The sequence below is a fragment of the Sesamum indicum genome, linkage group LG12 (assembly GCF_026168435.1).
Source record: "Sesamum indicum cultivar Baizhima isolate 11 linkage group LG12, ASM2616843v1, whole genome shotgun sequence".
Lineage (NCBI taxonomy): Eukaryota > Viridiplantae > Streptophyta > Magnoliopsida > Lamiales > Pedaliaceae > Sesamum > Sesamum indicum.
This window is the reverse complement of record NC_142668.1, coordinates 14,562,187-14,577,361: the sequence shown is the minus strand read 5'-3', so window position 1 is coordinate 14,577,361 and position 15,175 is coordinate 14,562,187. Positions and strand designations below refer to the sequence as shown.

Sequence of the window (15,175 nt, the reverse complement as noted above, 5' to 3'; positions counted from 1 at the left end):
TTAAAGAGCATTCCAAGAATTATTCAGCAAGTTAATGTGCATGACATAACATCATTCATGAAGCAAAATGGCACCATAAGGTGCTCATTTTTGCATTTTGCTCATTACGACTTCTGATCATGTTAAAAATCCAAACCCCCTAAATAATTAGAGCCATTAGTTATACTGAAAGCCATATCATTTCAAGAAAACATGTAAAGAGAAGTTAAATGTATATTATTATATCTGTTCGTGATGGATTCAGCCGAAGGGGGAGCTCCGGCCTTGTGTTATGCCACCGGCGCTGATGGCTGCGTGGTTGGTGATCCTATCGGCCATACGACGAGGTGACGGCCTCTCGAGCTTTGCAGAAGCGTCAAATTTCTTGTCCCCCATAGAATCATGATGGTCTCCAGATAGAATAGGCTTAGTCTCATAAATATCTGAAACTGAATCGATGTCGCTGCCTCTATCAATTGACAAAGGGGCAATCTGGATTTGGTGATGATCATCAAGGCAGGGTGCTGCCGCTGGAGTTCCCAGTTCTTGGAGCCTCAGATCGTCGGCCCAGATCAAAGGGCTCTTGCCACTGTTGTTGCTGTATGGATTAGGCCTCTTTTTGCTTAACATCATGCTGTCGTTGTTAGTGTGCATGAAGGGATCAATGGATGATCTGTCCATGTTTTGGTGGTGGAGCTCCAGATGATCAGTGGCTCCATATATGTTGAGATCCTGGAGGGATGGAAAATTCATGGCCGCTGGCCCGAAATCTTTCATGCCTGAGATATCAGGCCCCATGGCCTTGTTGTAGCTACCAGAAGCCATGTTCTCGCCGGCGAGTGTTTGGCAAGCCTTTTCAAGAATTGTCTGCATGTATTTGCCTTGAGCCTCAATTCTGAGTTGCAGGTGTCTTTGAACCTGTGATTGTTAGTAATACGTGTTTTCAAATTTATATAGATTGTCGTAATGTTTATACAGGACTAGGACGGACGGCTTACCTCCAATTGTTCATGGAGTCTTCTGTTGACCTCCATTTGCATCCTAATTGCATCAGTGATGTGAACATTACTGCCACTGAACAAACCACACGTACCATACAATTCCAGAAAAGAATCAACCCTCAAAAGTATTTCGAAAGAAGAAAAAGTTTTGTTCGAAACACTACTGTTTATGGACATTCATTTGATCTCAAAAAGAAACAAACCCTTTCGCAAACTACAAATCAAGCAAACATGAAACAAAAACAGGCAGAAACATGTACAAGACAAGGAAACTGGAAGAAAGGTTATGGCAAGAACATACTCATTCATGCTGCGGCCCAGAATTCCAGAAGACGATGCATTGTTTCGTTGAAGTTCTAAAGATGAAGCTGTCACAAGTGCAACAAAGTTTCAGCATAAGTTATTACAAGGGTTCACGAATTGGACCCAACTGGCTATTCTTTATATATATGTATATAGTCACCTCTCTCACCATCTTTCATTGAGTGATCATTGAAATCCTTGTGGGGCTGCTTCCCCAACCTGAATTTCTGAAACCAGTATATAAAATCAAAACTAGCTAGAATAACCCTATGAAACTATATATATATATATATATATATAGTAAGAGAGAGAGAGAGAGAGAGAGAGAGAGAGGGAGAAGGAATTAAAATTCACTAAAAAAGAAAAAAGGAAAGAAGGATGAAAGTAATTATAATTCTTGAGTTTGAACCTGAAGATGGCTCTTGAGATGGTAAAGCGTGAGACCCTTCACCCCCATAACTCTCATGATGGTCTTCGGCGTCGCCTCTTAATTACAAAAATATAGAAAGATGAGAGTTAATATATAATTAGGGTCTGTCGCGGTGAAAGAAGGAAGACAACTGCAGATGAATATGTACATATATATATATATAATATATATACGCACTGTCAGGGCCGCCGAGCTGAGTAACAGCATCGACAAAGCGTTCATGGAGTTCGACAGTCCAGCGGAGGCGGGGCTTAGGGTCAGTAGTGAGGACGAGACCCGAGTCTCCTTGAACGCACATGGGGCGCTCGTGATGAGAATTCATACTTGATGGCTTCTGCTGCTTCGGGTGGAACATTCTCTTTCTCTTTCTCTTTCTCTCTCTACTTTCTCTCTCTCGAATACAGAGAGATTCAAGAACAAATGCTGTGCGTATAGAGAGAATAGGGTGCGGTTTTGAAGACGAGAAAAAGGGCTTTAAGGTTTCTCAAATAGAATGCATTACCCGCAAGTTTACCCAAACCCGAATACCCATAAACTTTTAACATTTTTCAAATCAAAAAGCTTATTATTTGTGTAATTATATTACCCGGATGTCGTCTTTTTCCAAGAATTACCACCCCTTTTTCCCCTTATTCTTACCCTACCATTTACTCATTAATAATTTTCTACCTAGTTACTTAGTATTTTTCAAATTACATATATACACCCGAAAACTAGTGAATAACGAAGCACTGATATATAACAATGTCTCTCTTAAGAAGGTACGTATATATGGACATTTTGCATTTGAGTGACAAGAATATTAGCAAATATGTGTCTACTTAATTATGTCAATCTGGGAAATCAATCAATGCAGGAAAAAAGCATACATGATGAGTTTAATTTAATTACAACATTTGCAACTAGTATGTCCTTTTATTACTATATCAGTATAGCATACATGTAAAGATAGCGCGTACGTACTTTCAAAAGAAAAATCAAAATATAACAAGAACCGATATCTGATTACTAAGTTTTCATGGCAAAAAAAAAAAAAAAGAAAGAAAGAAAGAAAAGGTCCATATCTCCTTTAATTTGATCTAATATATGTGTGTGTATATATATAGCTCTTGCTTTTGCCAAATAAAGCTCTCTCTTTCACACACAACACACATTTCATCAGGGCTTATTATATGGTATGTATTACTAATTAAAGTATAGTACTATTTAATTAATTAATAATGATGTAGTTAATAATATACTTTTAATTAATTGTATTGCAATGTGAATGTCGCATCCGGGAAGCTATATATTTTGATAAGTGATGATACAGACATATATGTTTAGTATCTTTGGACAGTTACTAATGAACAGCATATGCAGAGGATTGTACACCTTTTGTTATTACAAAAAGGAGAGAGTACATTGTTGCAGAACCCTAATATTCCTTTAGTCTGAAACAAGTATTGTTAGAAATTTTTCATCTCTGTAATCAGATTATATATACATATATATATATATGTCAAATCAGCACTTTCCTTCCAATCATATATATATACGGTCATATGATTTTATCATCGTTCAGTGATGAAAAGTAAATTATATCGATGTATTACGTTCGATTTATACTTGAGAAAAGAGATCACATAATAAATATAATATATATTTATATTTCTCAATTCGTGTGATTTTTTTTAATTGTGCATTAATTATACGACAAGTATTCAAATAAACTTTTGTCATAATAGAAGTAATCATATATATATATATATGAAAGTTGGGGTTGCATGGAAATGCAATGATGATGATGTAGATGGGATGTTAGACTTTAAGGTTGTGTTGGTAGTAGAGTAGTAGAGAGGTATAGGACCAGCAGTTGTTGTTGTTCAATAGTTTCTTCAACTAAAGCATTCTTCTTTTGTTGTCTTTCCTGCTACGTACGACCCCCTTTTTGTGTTATTATTATTATTAACCCTATATAACATCATCAGTTTTCTTCAGACTAAGACTTGACGGTTTGTCTCTCGAGTTAAAGACATCATCATAATAACTCTAAATGTAATAATTATTCAGACATATCCTAACTAACTCCAACATTACCGCAAATCTACACAGATTCATCCATCATCATCTCCCTCTCTATCAATACTTTTATACAAATTAATTAATTTAATCATGCAAACTAACAATAAAATTAATTAGGATCAATGGTGTAATTAAGGAAGCAACTTTAATTATAAATATATATATATATATGGTCATAAAAAGTTTGAGGCAGGACGTGAAGATCAATGCGCATAAAAAGCTCTAAAGGTTTGGGGTCTAAATGATATGTAGTGCTTTTGTGGAATAGAAGCTTGTCATGCATGTGTCTTCACTTCTTTCCATTCTCATCCCACTTCTATTCAATTTTCTTTTTTATTTTTAATAACATTCCATCCATTATTACATCATCAATTACATTCAAATTTATATATTTATTTAATATATTAATATTTATAAATCAACAACCACAATAAAATAAATAAAAAAATAAGACACTCTTATTAAAAGTAAGGTATATACTCATATATCTGGGACTCACTTTCATAACCTCTTGAATGTGAGGCTTCGACCTCACCTCAAGCAAAATTTCCTTAGCGCGTCTATTCAATTATACAAACAACAACAACACTAATAGCCCCCTCTTCGTTCCTTCCCTATTTCACTAAACACTATATATGATGGTAAAGTATCTTTTATCTCACCTCGATGTTATACAATAATATTACATCGGCCCGTACATAATACTTTTGAATTAATTATGATAAAATTTAATAATTACATATTTTTATTTTTAAATTATACACAGACAATATATTGATCATACATTGGCGTGATACTAAAACGTACCACGTGAAGATAAATATGTGAACAAATGATCTACATGTCATAATAATTAAAGCCCATCCCACCCCCAAGGTTTCATTTACATTAATAGCTTAAAAAATGGTAATTAAATGTTAATTGTAATTGTTGCAGCTAATCATATGTATAATATATACACAAAAGAGATACGTAGTTTATACAGTAGAGATATAAGTAGCTAAAAAAGATATGTACATATATAATACTAATAGTAGATCATACCATGCATCCATATCTTTTCTCCAAAAAGGAATAAATTCTTCCCTTCGTTGAGAATTAAAGCAAAGATTCTTTCCTGTAAATGCTAAAATTTCTCATTATTTATAAACCCTATTTTCTTAACTAAAAGTTTAACCAATTTCTTTAATTTCCATGCACAACAAACATTTTATATATATATATTATAATTATTTAAATTGAAGTAGTCATGTCCATATATCTTCTACTGCATCAATCAAGTAGGTAGAATTGGTAATTAAGTAATTTGTAAAACATGGTTATGAATGATTTGTATAAAAATATGAATGTACTGAAACAAATTAAAATTAAATAATTAATGAAGGTTCTTTACCAAAAAAAAAAGAGGTAGCTGGCAGGTATGTATTAATTAAATAAATAAAATTGTATTGTGATAAATTAAGAGAATGATGATATGGTCACGTTGGAGTAGGAGGTGTCCCATTATAAAAGCATATGCACACAAAAGTTGAGGTTTAACTTTTAGTAGTTCATATTAATTTTAAACCATAAATTAATGGAAAAGTGGATATTGGGTAGCTATGTTTGCTTAAATTTTAAGCATCTTAATATGCTTTCCGAATTTATTCCTAAAAATTGAATATATTCCTTTGAGGTGAATAGGTGGGACCTTATCCTTCCACGGCTTCTACCCCTTTTTTTACCACTATTCCTTCTTTATTTACTTTCTTATAATACACTACTCTACCTTCAAATTCCAATCATATATATATATATATATATATATATAAAACCTTTTTTTTTTTTGAAAAAAAAATAACACATGCATTCCATGTCAATAATTCAGAGAGATAATCCCTCTTATATATCTCTTGTTTAATCACAACAGGGAATTAGTTTGATTCAGATATGAATTGGCAAATTAGGCCGGGGCAAAACAAATTAATTTGTTGGTATATCTTTTTTTTTTTTTTTTTTTGTTTCTGACAAAAATGTCTGATGTGCTACAATTCTAACGGCTTTGGACGTGCTTTCAATACAGTAGCTCGCTTATAGAATTACTTAAAAATTACTTACCAATGCAGCTCTGACATCGATAAATAAAATTGTAACCACAAGTATTTAATTAAAAACAATCCCTTCTTACGGTTTCACCCAACAAAAGCTGGAGGTAACAATTTTCTTTAATAAGAATGTTGCTTTGATGTTTTTCATAAACTGAGTGAGTTTAATCGGTTCCATATGTTTCTGGATTTAACTTAGACTTCCTGCAGATTGAAAAGGTTTAAAGATGATGTCTACCTCATTTCTTCACAAATTCATTTGAATTATGAATTTCTTTCCCTCTTTTTTTTTTTTTTTTTTTTTTTGTGTGGGGGAGGAGGGAAGGGGGGTAGGGTTGGGTTGAGAATTTAAGGAATAATTGAAAGAAACTAGTTTGTTAGGTTCAGTTCCTCCTTTTTGTGCGTCGCAAATGTTGCACGTATGGAAGCGTAAATGGAGAAGTGAGTCAACTCGGAGTTAAACTCAAAATTGCAGCGGGAATCAGATTCGTGCAGGACCATCACAATTGAAGGCCTTCTTTGAGGTTAGTCTCCTTTTTATCTCAAAAGCAGAAAAAACGTGAACCAGATATTGAAAGCGCCAAACGCGAAACGGAGACATTTGCAAATTCAACAAACAATTTTTAATACCACCACAAAATACATGATGCCCCGCCAACCCAACAAGAGTAAATAAATAAAATTCAGGAAGATTTCGAAATAAAGAATGTAAGAACAGGAGGATCTTGGTTAAATTGTTCGCACCACCATTCATATTCTTCACATTTCTCACTTCATTTTCCGCGCGATTGAAAATTCAATAATTTTGATCTAAAGCAGTTAAACGTCATCCAAAGGTGAAGAGAAGGAGAGAGCCCACTTTTTCAAAAATTCATACAACAAAACAAGGATGCAGCAATGTAAAGCATTTGTCTGCTGGGAATAGTACAAACAGGCACTTATTTAGATACTAATGGAGCATGGATCTTTTGAACACTCATCTATCTCAAATCCATGTGCATTATGCTCCGGGCTTGAAAATGTAGCAGCAAACCAACCTGCTTTATTGAGCTTTTCTTTACATAGCTGCATCACAAATTCTAAGAAGCAAAGTTGCTGACCTGAGGTGCAGGGGCAGGATGTACAAACCTTAAATCTAGCTCAGCTCATATTTCCCAAGCATATATACTTAATCTGCAAGAGAAAGATGAATTACAAACTTAAAACATTCCAGAAATTTCTGATTCATATAGCATGATTCCTACTGAGAGAATTATGAGAAACAAGCATGCATAAGCCTAATCTATGAACAGAACCAGTAAAGACAGAAAGAAGGGCCACCAGCACCAGATAGTACCAACTCATTAAGGACTTGATGTGCATCCAAATATAGCGTGGCCATAATTGCAGTATACAGGCACTCAGGGCTTATGTTTAAAATAAGATTAAAATCACACCACCTTTAGGGAAATCTATGTCACTAATTAAGCAACAATGAGTCGGTGACTCCAAGAATGAATAAGAATTCAGGATGTATTTATTTTTTTGAACCCAGTGGTTGTGAATTCTAAATTCGAGGAGATGCACATGAGAATTCGCATATAAAACAGTATTGTAAAGCTTTTTCTTTCTTTTCTTTAAATATCGTACACAGAGAAAACATGAATTTACGTACTTCCAGATACTCATCCATCCCGTATTTTGATCCTTCACGACCAAGACCTGATTGCTTCACGCCTCCAAATGGAGCCACCTAAACGGAAAGAAGATGATTAATGAAGATTAAACATCCAGTTCTTATCTTTATCTACTATAGATACTAATAAGATCCACCTCTGTTGAAATCAGTCCTTCATTAACTCCAACCAATCCATATTCAAGAGCTTCAGAGACACGCCACGAACGCTTAATGCTTGATGTAAAGATGTATGCAGCCAGACCTAGAGAATATAGATGAAATTTTAGCATAGGTATAAGACACCATTTTCTGATTTTAGTTCCATTTAGCATTCACCGTAATCTTAGAACTGAATAGATTTCTTATTAAGATTTACAGTTGGATCACAAGGGTAATATTTTTCTGGACCACTTACTCCAAGGAATATGAGTTTATATGATCAAATTTGATATGGGAAAGTTCATCCAAAATACCTGCATTGGTGTCATTGGCCATGCGGATAGCTTCTTCCTCAGTCTTAAATTTCAGAAGAGGTGCAATTGGCCCGAATACCTCCTCTCTAGAATGAAAAGCCAGAGTGTAACACAGGTAGAGAAACAGATAAGCATAAATAAGAAAGGTGGCGCTGACTAGATTATAAGAAGCTCAAGTATTTAATAAGGACAATCTTCAAAACACTCATCAGAGGAGATGATTCTGTCAGTTCTACCAACAGAACTCATTAAGTATTTTAACATTTTGTAGGAAAGAATAAAATCAACATGCATATTTAACAGTTCCATTGGTAATAAACATCTGAACCTGCTACAGGCAAATACGTAAAAGACCATAGATAATGACATCTGAAAATAAAGATGAACTCTGAGTTTTTGGAGATACCTTGATAAAAGCATCTCACTTTTGACATCAGTTATCACCGTAGGCTCAAAGAAAGTCATTCCAAGGCTATGTCTCTTGCCGCCGATGAGGACTTTAGCTCCCTTGAAGGAAAAAGGGCATATTTCTTAGTACAAGCAGTACGACTAATCGACAAAATAGCATGCCCTCTTGCATTTTGTGTCCAGGTCATACAACTTTTTGAACCTGGGCATATTTGTTTATGTGTGATACTGTCAGGTCCTTAGCAGCCAGGTGACTAAAATATAGGCATCAACTCAAAATTGACAGGGATCTCCTTCCAATCTCAGTAGTTTCTAGACGTAATGGGAAAATAATGGGACTGATGTCTTGTGAGGCATTGACTATAGCAGCTTTATTATCGTACAGGAAACAAGCCTACCTTTGAGATGGCATCTTGCAAGAATGATTCAACCTGTGAAGCAATTCTAGCAGAGGTCATTTATAAATACAATAGCACAATGCACACCAGAAATCAGGGATGTGAAACAGAACAGACCTTGTGCACTGCAGCATCATTAATTAGAGGCCCCTGTATGAAATATCAAAAGTAAGCTTCAACGCACATCACTTGGTTACTACCTCCCAGTCTTCAAGGAGGGGTAACTGTGAACAATTATGCTAAGTGTATGGGATATGACAATGATGTCTCGATACAATGGCTAAAAAGTCAGTAGAATACGCGACATTTTAAAGAATGAACTGCTGACTACCTGTACCACACCTTCGCCAAAGCCATCCCCCACCTTCATACTGCTAACGGCATTTGAAAAAGCATTTGCAAACTTGTCATATATGCCTACAACAGGAGATCAAGAAGTCATTACAAGAATTAAGATAAAGAAGAGAAGTAAAATTTTCAGGATTTGCCAAATACCTTCTTGCACAAGTATTCTATTTGCACAAACACATGTTTGTCCACTGTTGCGGAATTTAGTTGCCAGCTGTAATCGGATAAATGTAATGGTAAGAAGGTTCCTCAAATGGAGACATTAATACAGAACAAGAAGAACCAGTCAAACACTAAATCTCAACCAGCTGAGACACTAAAGTCAATGTCATCAGTAATGCAAGTTCTTCCAAATCCAGAAGTCAAAATGCATTAATGTTAGCCAAGTCAAAATATTAAAATCTTTCACTAATAGAAGCCAACTATAGCACAATCAAATTTATCACGAAAAATTTAGCATTGGTCATCTGTGCCATGCGAGCTGCATAGGCTTTTTCTGAAAAATATCCATAGCCAGCAGATGGAATATGATAGCAGTTACTTACATATGCAGATCAATCTTTCAATACTGACTCCAAACACATGCAAATACATAGTTTGCTCGATGCTAAAGTTATACACATTAATCAGAAGATGACATTGCTCTTACAGTTCCTTTCAAAGCTACGTCAAGATCTGCATCATCGAAAATTATGCAGGGTGCATTGCCACCCAGCTCAAGGGACACCTACATGTAAGAATTTGAAAATAAGCTAGTCGAAACAGTAATGATAATGTGAATGCATGCATCACTATTGCATACCTTTTTTACAGTGCTTGCAGCGCCTGCCATCAACTTTTTTCCAACAGCTGTTGAGCCTGTGAAAGTGATCTTCCTTACCTAACCAAGTTTGAGAAGATTAACGCCTATCTATTCTAGTGTTCAAAATTTTCGACTACCATAATAGAGGGTTAAGCCTCAAAACCTGGGGACTTGCAAGTAAAGCTTCTCCAATATCAGATGCATTTCCCATTACAACATTGACTGCACCCTATCTTGCAGAAAATAGTCGCAATGAGAATGAAACAAAAAAGAAAATAAACTCAGACGAAACAAGGTGTGGTAAATAAGAACGAGATTTTATCAAATATAGAAATCGAAATACCACAAAAAAGGACAGAACAATCAATAAGTGCATATATATTAAATGTTCCATCATTCAAACCATACTGAATCCTAAAAATGATGTGTCCTGAGAAACAACCCAGGCTGTTAGAACTGACAGGTCAGCAATCTTCCCATTTTTCTTGTGTTTGCATTGTTAGTATTTCAAAAGTGATACTGTTTACATCAGTGATTAGAATATCAGTTTGTGACTTCAGTAACTTTAAGTTTAGTAGTTAATATATACACTAGTTATGATCCCAAGATCGATATTACATGCTTAAATCACAGTTCTCCAGAGAGAACGGCCTGCACAGTCATGCTGTCACATAGATCATTAAAGTTATTGATATCGTGGAGTATTTTCACTTTACAGTCAGTCAACTGTTACAGAGGTACAGAATGGCACAGTCCATGAATGCCACCAACATGGACATATATGTAGTTTCAATGGCTTGGGATCAGAATTACCGGCCACCAACATGGACATATATGTAGTTTCAATGGCTTGGGATCAGAATTACCGGTGGTATTCCTGCTTGAATGGAGAGTTCAGCTGCTGCTAATGCAGTCAATGGCGTCAGTTCAGAGGGTTTTATGACAACAGTGCATCCACAAGCAAGGGCAGGGGCGACCTGGTACCAGGACGAACAATCTACTTTTTATATGACATCACAGCTATTTGTCACTAGAAACAGAATTACATATCATGAACTAAGGATGCTAAACCAACCAAACCTTGCGCGTAATCATGGCCAGAGGAAAGTTCCAGGGAGTAATTGCCCCAACAACGCCAACTGGCTGCAAGAGAACTTTTCTTCATCAGTGTTACGCTAAGAACCAAAAATGTCAATACTGTCCAGAATGCTTAAACTTGTCAACCCACTGACAGCCAATCAGTAACTTCATTTGATAAAAGGTTAAACTGAGCAGAATAATTTATAGATCTTATAAAAGTAAGAAAGAGGTTCAAGCAGAATTACTCTCATATTTGGGGGATGCATTAACGACCACATACCATGAATGGTAGCAGACTGACCTATTGGCGACAATCAATTGTCATTAACATTTGTTTCTATAGAGTTTTCTGTTATGTAAAAGAATCAAATTTTAGGTATTCACAGGGAACCTGTCAGAATACCTTCTGGAGCTTGTTCGATAATCTTAATGGAATGTATCTCATTGATTTGTATACATAGTAATCATTTGTTCATTAAACAAGAAAATTTCAAGGTTTCCCTCAGTGTTGAATTCGTGGTTGCCACAACAGGCATTTGTCTTTTTCGGGACTCGGCTTGAAAAGTGTAAACCAAGTGTCACAGGTTTGAAATAAGGGACTCAAATGTCAGGGCTCATGTATACCTGCTTCAAAACAAACAAACGACGATCTGGTAATGTTGCAGGAATGATATCACCATAAATTCGTTTAGCTTCTTCAGCATAGAACTCTACAAAACTTGCTCCATAGCTAACCTGCAAATTGCATGATCATAAATGCTCCAATAGATAAAATGCAGAACACTATGATATGCATATCAGAGGCAAATTGAGAATCTGATACCTCACCAATAGCCTCTTTTAGAGGTTTTCCTTGCTCTAGGGTCATAAGTTGTCCAAGCTCTTCTTTGTGGGCCATTATCAAATCATACCATTTTCGTAAACACTTGCTCCTTTCAGCAGCAGTTTGCTTGCTCCAAGCTTCAGTTAAAATTGATGGGTGAGATTACTTAGGGTTACATAAAAATCATACTCTGATTCCACAAGTGAAGAAGAATAGAAAGAAAAGGGCAAATGTCAACCGAAGACCATAATTCAATCACAGATGTTAAATTTTAACTCCATTTTACCATAATCACTCATTGCAAGCATGGAATATCTCTGTCCCCAAGAAAGTGTACTTGTGATCTCGTTCAGGAAGTCGGTTTGGTTCGCACTAAACCCATGGATTTTAGTCCTAATTTATGGAAAAATGATAGTGATTATACGGAAGATAAGACCCAATACACACTACTTATAGGGAAGTTGATCTATTTGACTATGACTCAACCTGACATCTCCTTTGCCATCAGTCTAGTTAGTCAGTTTACGGATAAGCCATGACTTATTCATCGGAAGCTGCCCTTAGGATTTTGAAGTATATAAAAGGGGCTCCTGGTAAAGGTTTGTCGTTAGAACAACATGAACATGTCAAGTTAGAGCCTACTCTGATGCAGACTATGATGGGTCCAAAGATGAGAATAAATCTACTTCTGGGTATTGCACCTACTGTTGGTGGAAGTCTTGTGACTTTGTGCAGCAATAAAGAGACTCTAGTAGCCATTGAGTGCAAAAGCTAAGTATACAGCCATGGGTCACACTCCTAGCGAAATTTTGTGGTTGAAAAATTTTCTAGGAGAGTTGGGGTTCACAAAAAATTTGTTCACACTCTCACTGATAAGTAGGTTGATTTACGTGTAATTATCTCAAAATCCCATGCTATGCATATTGATGGTTGGGTCCTTCAATAATACACATAAAAACTCTACTTCTTCCTTCAACACAGGAATATCAAACAGTTAAGCAAGGCTCCATGTGATAAACAGAGGCAGGTGCTGATGCGGGCAACATTAATAGAAATATTAACCCAAGATAAAGAACTGAAGTGCTTGTTCAGATTATTATAAAGAATATGATGGAGAAAAGTATCTTATCAGAAATATTTAGCAAATATCATGGAAATAAAATGATATTATCCGCACAAGATTGACAAGTATCCATGACATGTTTGAGATAGATAATAACAGAATCAAGCAGAAAACTGAACAAAAGAGAAAAAAGAAACCGCATATGAGATTGATATGCCTGAAAAACTCACAAACAAATGCATCTTGTGCTGAAGCAATCGCATCATTTGTCTCCCTTCCACCCATGCATGACACGTTTGTTATAACCTCACCTGTAGCAGGATTAGTGACCTACCATAAGAGGTAGCAACATTAGTCCACTACTTCACAGAGAAACACTTCCTCACAAGTGTGACGCATAAAATCCCTTCAAGATTGCCCACACAGACAGCCTAACCTCAATAGTCTTCCCATCATATGCATCAGTCCATTTCCCTCCTATAAAACCTTGACTCCGGATAAACCCTGCACTGTTTAGACGGGCAGCAACACTCTGTGCGTCCGTACTCATCTGCCATTACCAAAATCTCCTCGTCACATATCACAGTTTTCAACTGAATCTCACACCTCACAACATTGGGGAAACACGAAAATATACAAATGCAGGAGCAAGCCTCGTTCGTAGATTAGATATTTAACTCCGAAATCAGAATCCCCAGCCGCGAAAGGCCAACACAAATTATTTCACAAAAATCAGACGAAAAAGAACCTAAAAAAAGAAGCGCACTTACTTTCTCCCCTCAAACAATGATGTCAATCATCATCAACTCAACAAACTAAAGAAAAAATAGAAACACTATTTGATCAATCTAAACAAGCAAACCAGAAACGCTTACAGCCGCTGATATTTAACGAAACAAAGCTTACGCTAGCGAGCGACGAGAATAAAACTAGAGTACCTGATGAGAAGATATAGTAGCAGAGAGGGAGCGTGGTAGAGGATGTGCAGAGAGACGAGGAGAGAGAAAGCTGAGTGAGTAACGATGAAACGCCATGCCTGTGCGTGTCCACCCCATTCGCTTCGCAAGTGTCCAGCGTTCCGTCCCTACTGCAAAATTATTGTTTGACTCTTCAGCTCTGCTGCTGCGTTGTGCTTCTAGCCTTCAACTAAAACAAGAGAAGCGCCTCCTCTCCATTCTTCGGCCGACAGCTTCCAACATCAAAATAAATTTACGTCAGGATATGGGCTGTTGAAATCCCATACAAATATCGTCTGGCCCAATATGCTGCAATTATATTTTATTATTTTTTAGGATAAAATATAACGAAATTTATCATAATTACAAATACTTTCTCATTATTTGAAAAATTAAAAATACTTTTTAGTATTTAATAAAATTATGTAATCTATGGATGTGGGTAAAAATTATTAATTTTGCCCTTACTATATCTTTTTATTTTTTTAAAATTAAAAATATATGAAAAAAATCAAACGGAATGAATGAAAAAAAATTAAAAATTATAAAAAATTTATCCACTTAATTCATAAAAAAAATTAAAAAATATAATAAATGAATATTTAATAAAATTATGTAATCTATGGATGTGGGTAAAAATTATTAATTTTGCCCTTACTGTATCTTTTTATTTTTTTAAAATTAAAAATATATTAAAAAAATCAAACGGAATGAATGAAAAAAAATTAAAAATTATAAAAAATTTATCCACTTAATTCATAAAAAAAATTAAAAAATATAATAAATGAATATTTAATAAAATTATGTAATCTATGGATGTGGGTAAAAATTATTAATTTTGCCCTTACTGTATCTTTTTATTTTTTAAAAATTAAAAATATATTAAAAAAATCAAACGGAATGAATGAAAAAAAATTAAAAATTATAAAAAATTTATCCACTTAATTCATAAAAAAAATTAAAAAATATAATAAATAAATAAAATTATCATTTTTAACCCACAAGGGCATTTTGGTTATTTCATCTTAAAAAATGGGTGAAAACCTAACGAATATAACTAATTGTTAGACGGTTGTTAAAACTAGAGGATATTGGTAATTTTTTAAATAATGAGAAGTATTCATAATTATACCAAATATTAAGGGAGCTTGTTGTAATTTATCGTATTTTTTATATATACACAATTATAAACCTTCCCTTACTCCAATTTATTTGTCCATGTCTTTAGGTTTTTATTCTTTTTTCTTGAAGTGATCAAAATGTTATTTTAAACTATGAATTATAATTTATTTATCTTTTTAATTTC

The 15,175-nt window shown here is 34.9% G+C and overlaps 2 protein-coding genes across 8 annotated transcripts; both read right to left on the bottom strand.

Moving 5' to 3' along the window:
* APL (Homeodomain-like superfamily protein) lies at positions 1–2,195 on the bottom strand. 4 transcript variants are annotated; one of them, XM_011097462.3, is made up of 6 exons: positions 1,891–2,195; positions 1,693–1,769; positions 1,444–1,510; positions 1,282–1,348; positions 978–1,053; positions 1–897 (listed from the first exon to the last, which is right to left on the bottom strand). In XM_011097462.3, the coding sequence occupies exons 1-6, from the start codon at positions 2,066–2,068 to the stop codon at positions 241–243; spliced, it is 1,122 nt and encodes a 373-aa protein (XP_011095764.1). In that variant the 5' UTR covers positions 2,069–2,195; the 3' UTR covers positions 1–240. The 4 variants fall into 4 exon arrangements, with proteins under 4 accessions (XP_011095764.1, XP_011095766.1, XP_011095765.1 ...); XM_011097464.3 differs by having other exon boundaries at positions 978–1,020; XM_011097463.3 differs by having other exon boundaries at positions 1,453–1,510.
* Positions 2,196–6,698: 4,503 nt separating this feature from the next.
* Positions 6,699–14,114, bottom strand: ALDH5F1 (aldehyde dehydrogenase 5F1). Of its 4 annotated transcripts, XM_088876396.1 has the most exons (20): positions 13,852–14,114; positions 13,350–13,463; positions 13,144–13,243; positions 11,851–11,987; positions 11,652–11,762; positions 11,028–11,090; positions 10,814–10,924; positions 10,111–10,176; positions 9,948–10,025; positions 9,795–9,872; positions 9,293–9,359; positions 9,129–9,214; positions 8,915–8,947; positions 8,798–8,830; positions 8,398–8,498; positions 7,992–8,077; positions 7,674–7,780; positions 7,516–7,593; positions 6,990–7,034; positions 6,699–6,898 (listed from the first exon to the last, which is right to left on the bottom strand). In XM_088876396.1, exons 1-19 carry the CDS (start codon positions 13,966–13,968, stop codon positions 7,002–7,004), a joined length of 1,599 nt encoding a protein of 532 aa, XP_088732522.1. In that variant the 5' UTR covers positions 13,969–14,114; the 3' UTR covers positions 6,699–6,898; positions 6,990–7,001. The 4 variants fall into 4 exon arrangements, with proteins under 4 accessions (XP_088732522.1, XP_088732521.1, XP_088732523.1 ...); XM_088876395.1 differs by having other exon boundaries at positions 6,699–7,034; XM_088876397.1 differs by lacking the exon at positions 13,852–14,114 and adding an exon at positions 13,684–13,832 and having other exon boundaries at positions 6,699–7,034.
* Positions 14,115–15,175: the final 1,061 nt, after the last annotated feature.

Bases quoted from the DNA above. Each gene is read 5' to 3' on its own strand.
- APL (XM_011097462.3), bottom strand. From the start codon at position 2,068: ATGTTCCACCCGAAGCAGCAGAAGCCATCAAGTATGAATTCTCATCAC. The intron at 1,770-1,890 runs GTGCGTATATAT...TTTGTAATTAAG, and splicing joins TCAGCTCGGCGGCCCTGACA to AGGCGACGCCGAAGACCATC. The intron at 1,511-1,692 runs GTTCAAACTCAA...TACTGGTTTCAG, and splicing joins ATCTCAAGAGCCATCTTCAG to AAATTCAGGTTGGGGAAGCA.
- ALDH5F1 (XM_088876395.1), bottom strand. From the start codon at position 13,968: ATGGGGTGGACACGCACAGGCATGGCGTTTCATCGTTACTCACTCAGC. The intron at 13,244-13,349 runs GTTAGGCTGTCT...CTCTTATGGTAG, and splicing joins ATGATGGGAAGACTATTGAG to GTCACTAATCCTGCTACAGG. The intron at 7,035-7,515 runs GTACGTAAATTC...TTTCTCTTGCAG, and splicing joins GGATGGATGAGTATCTGGAA to ATTAAGTATATATGCTTGGG.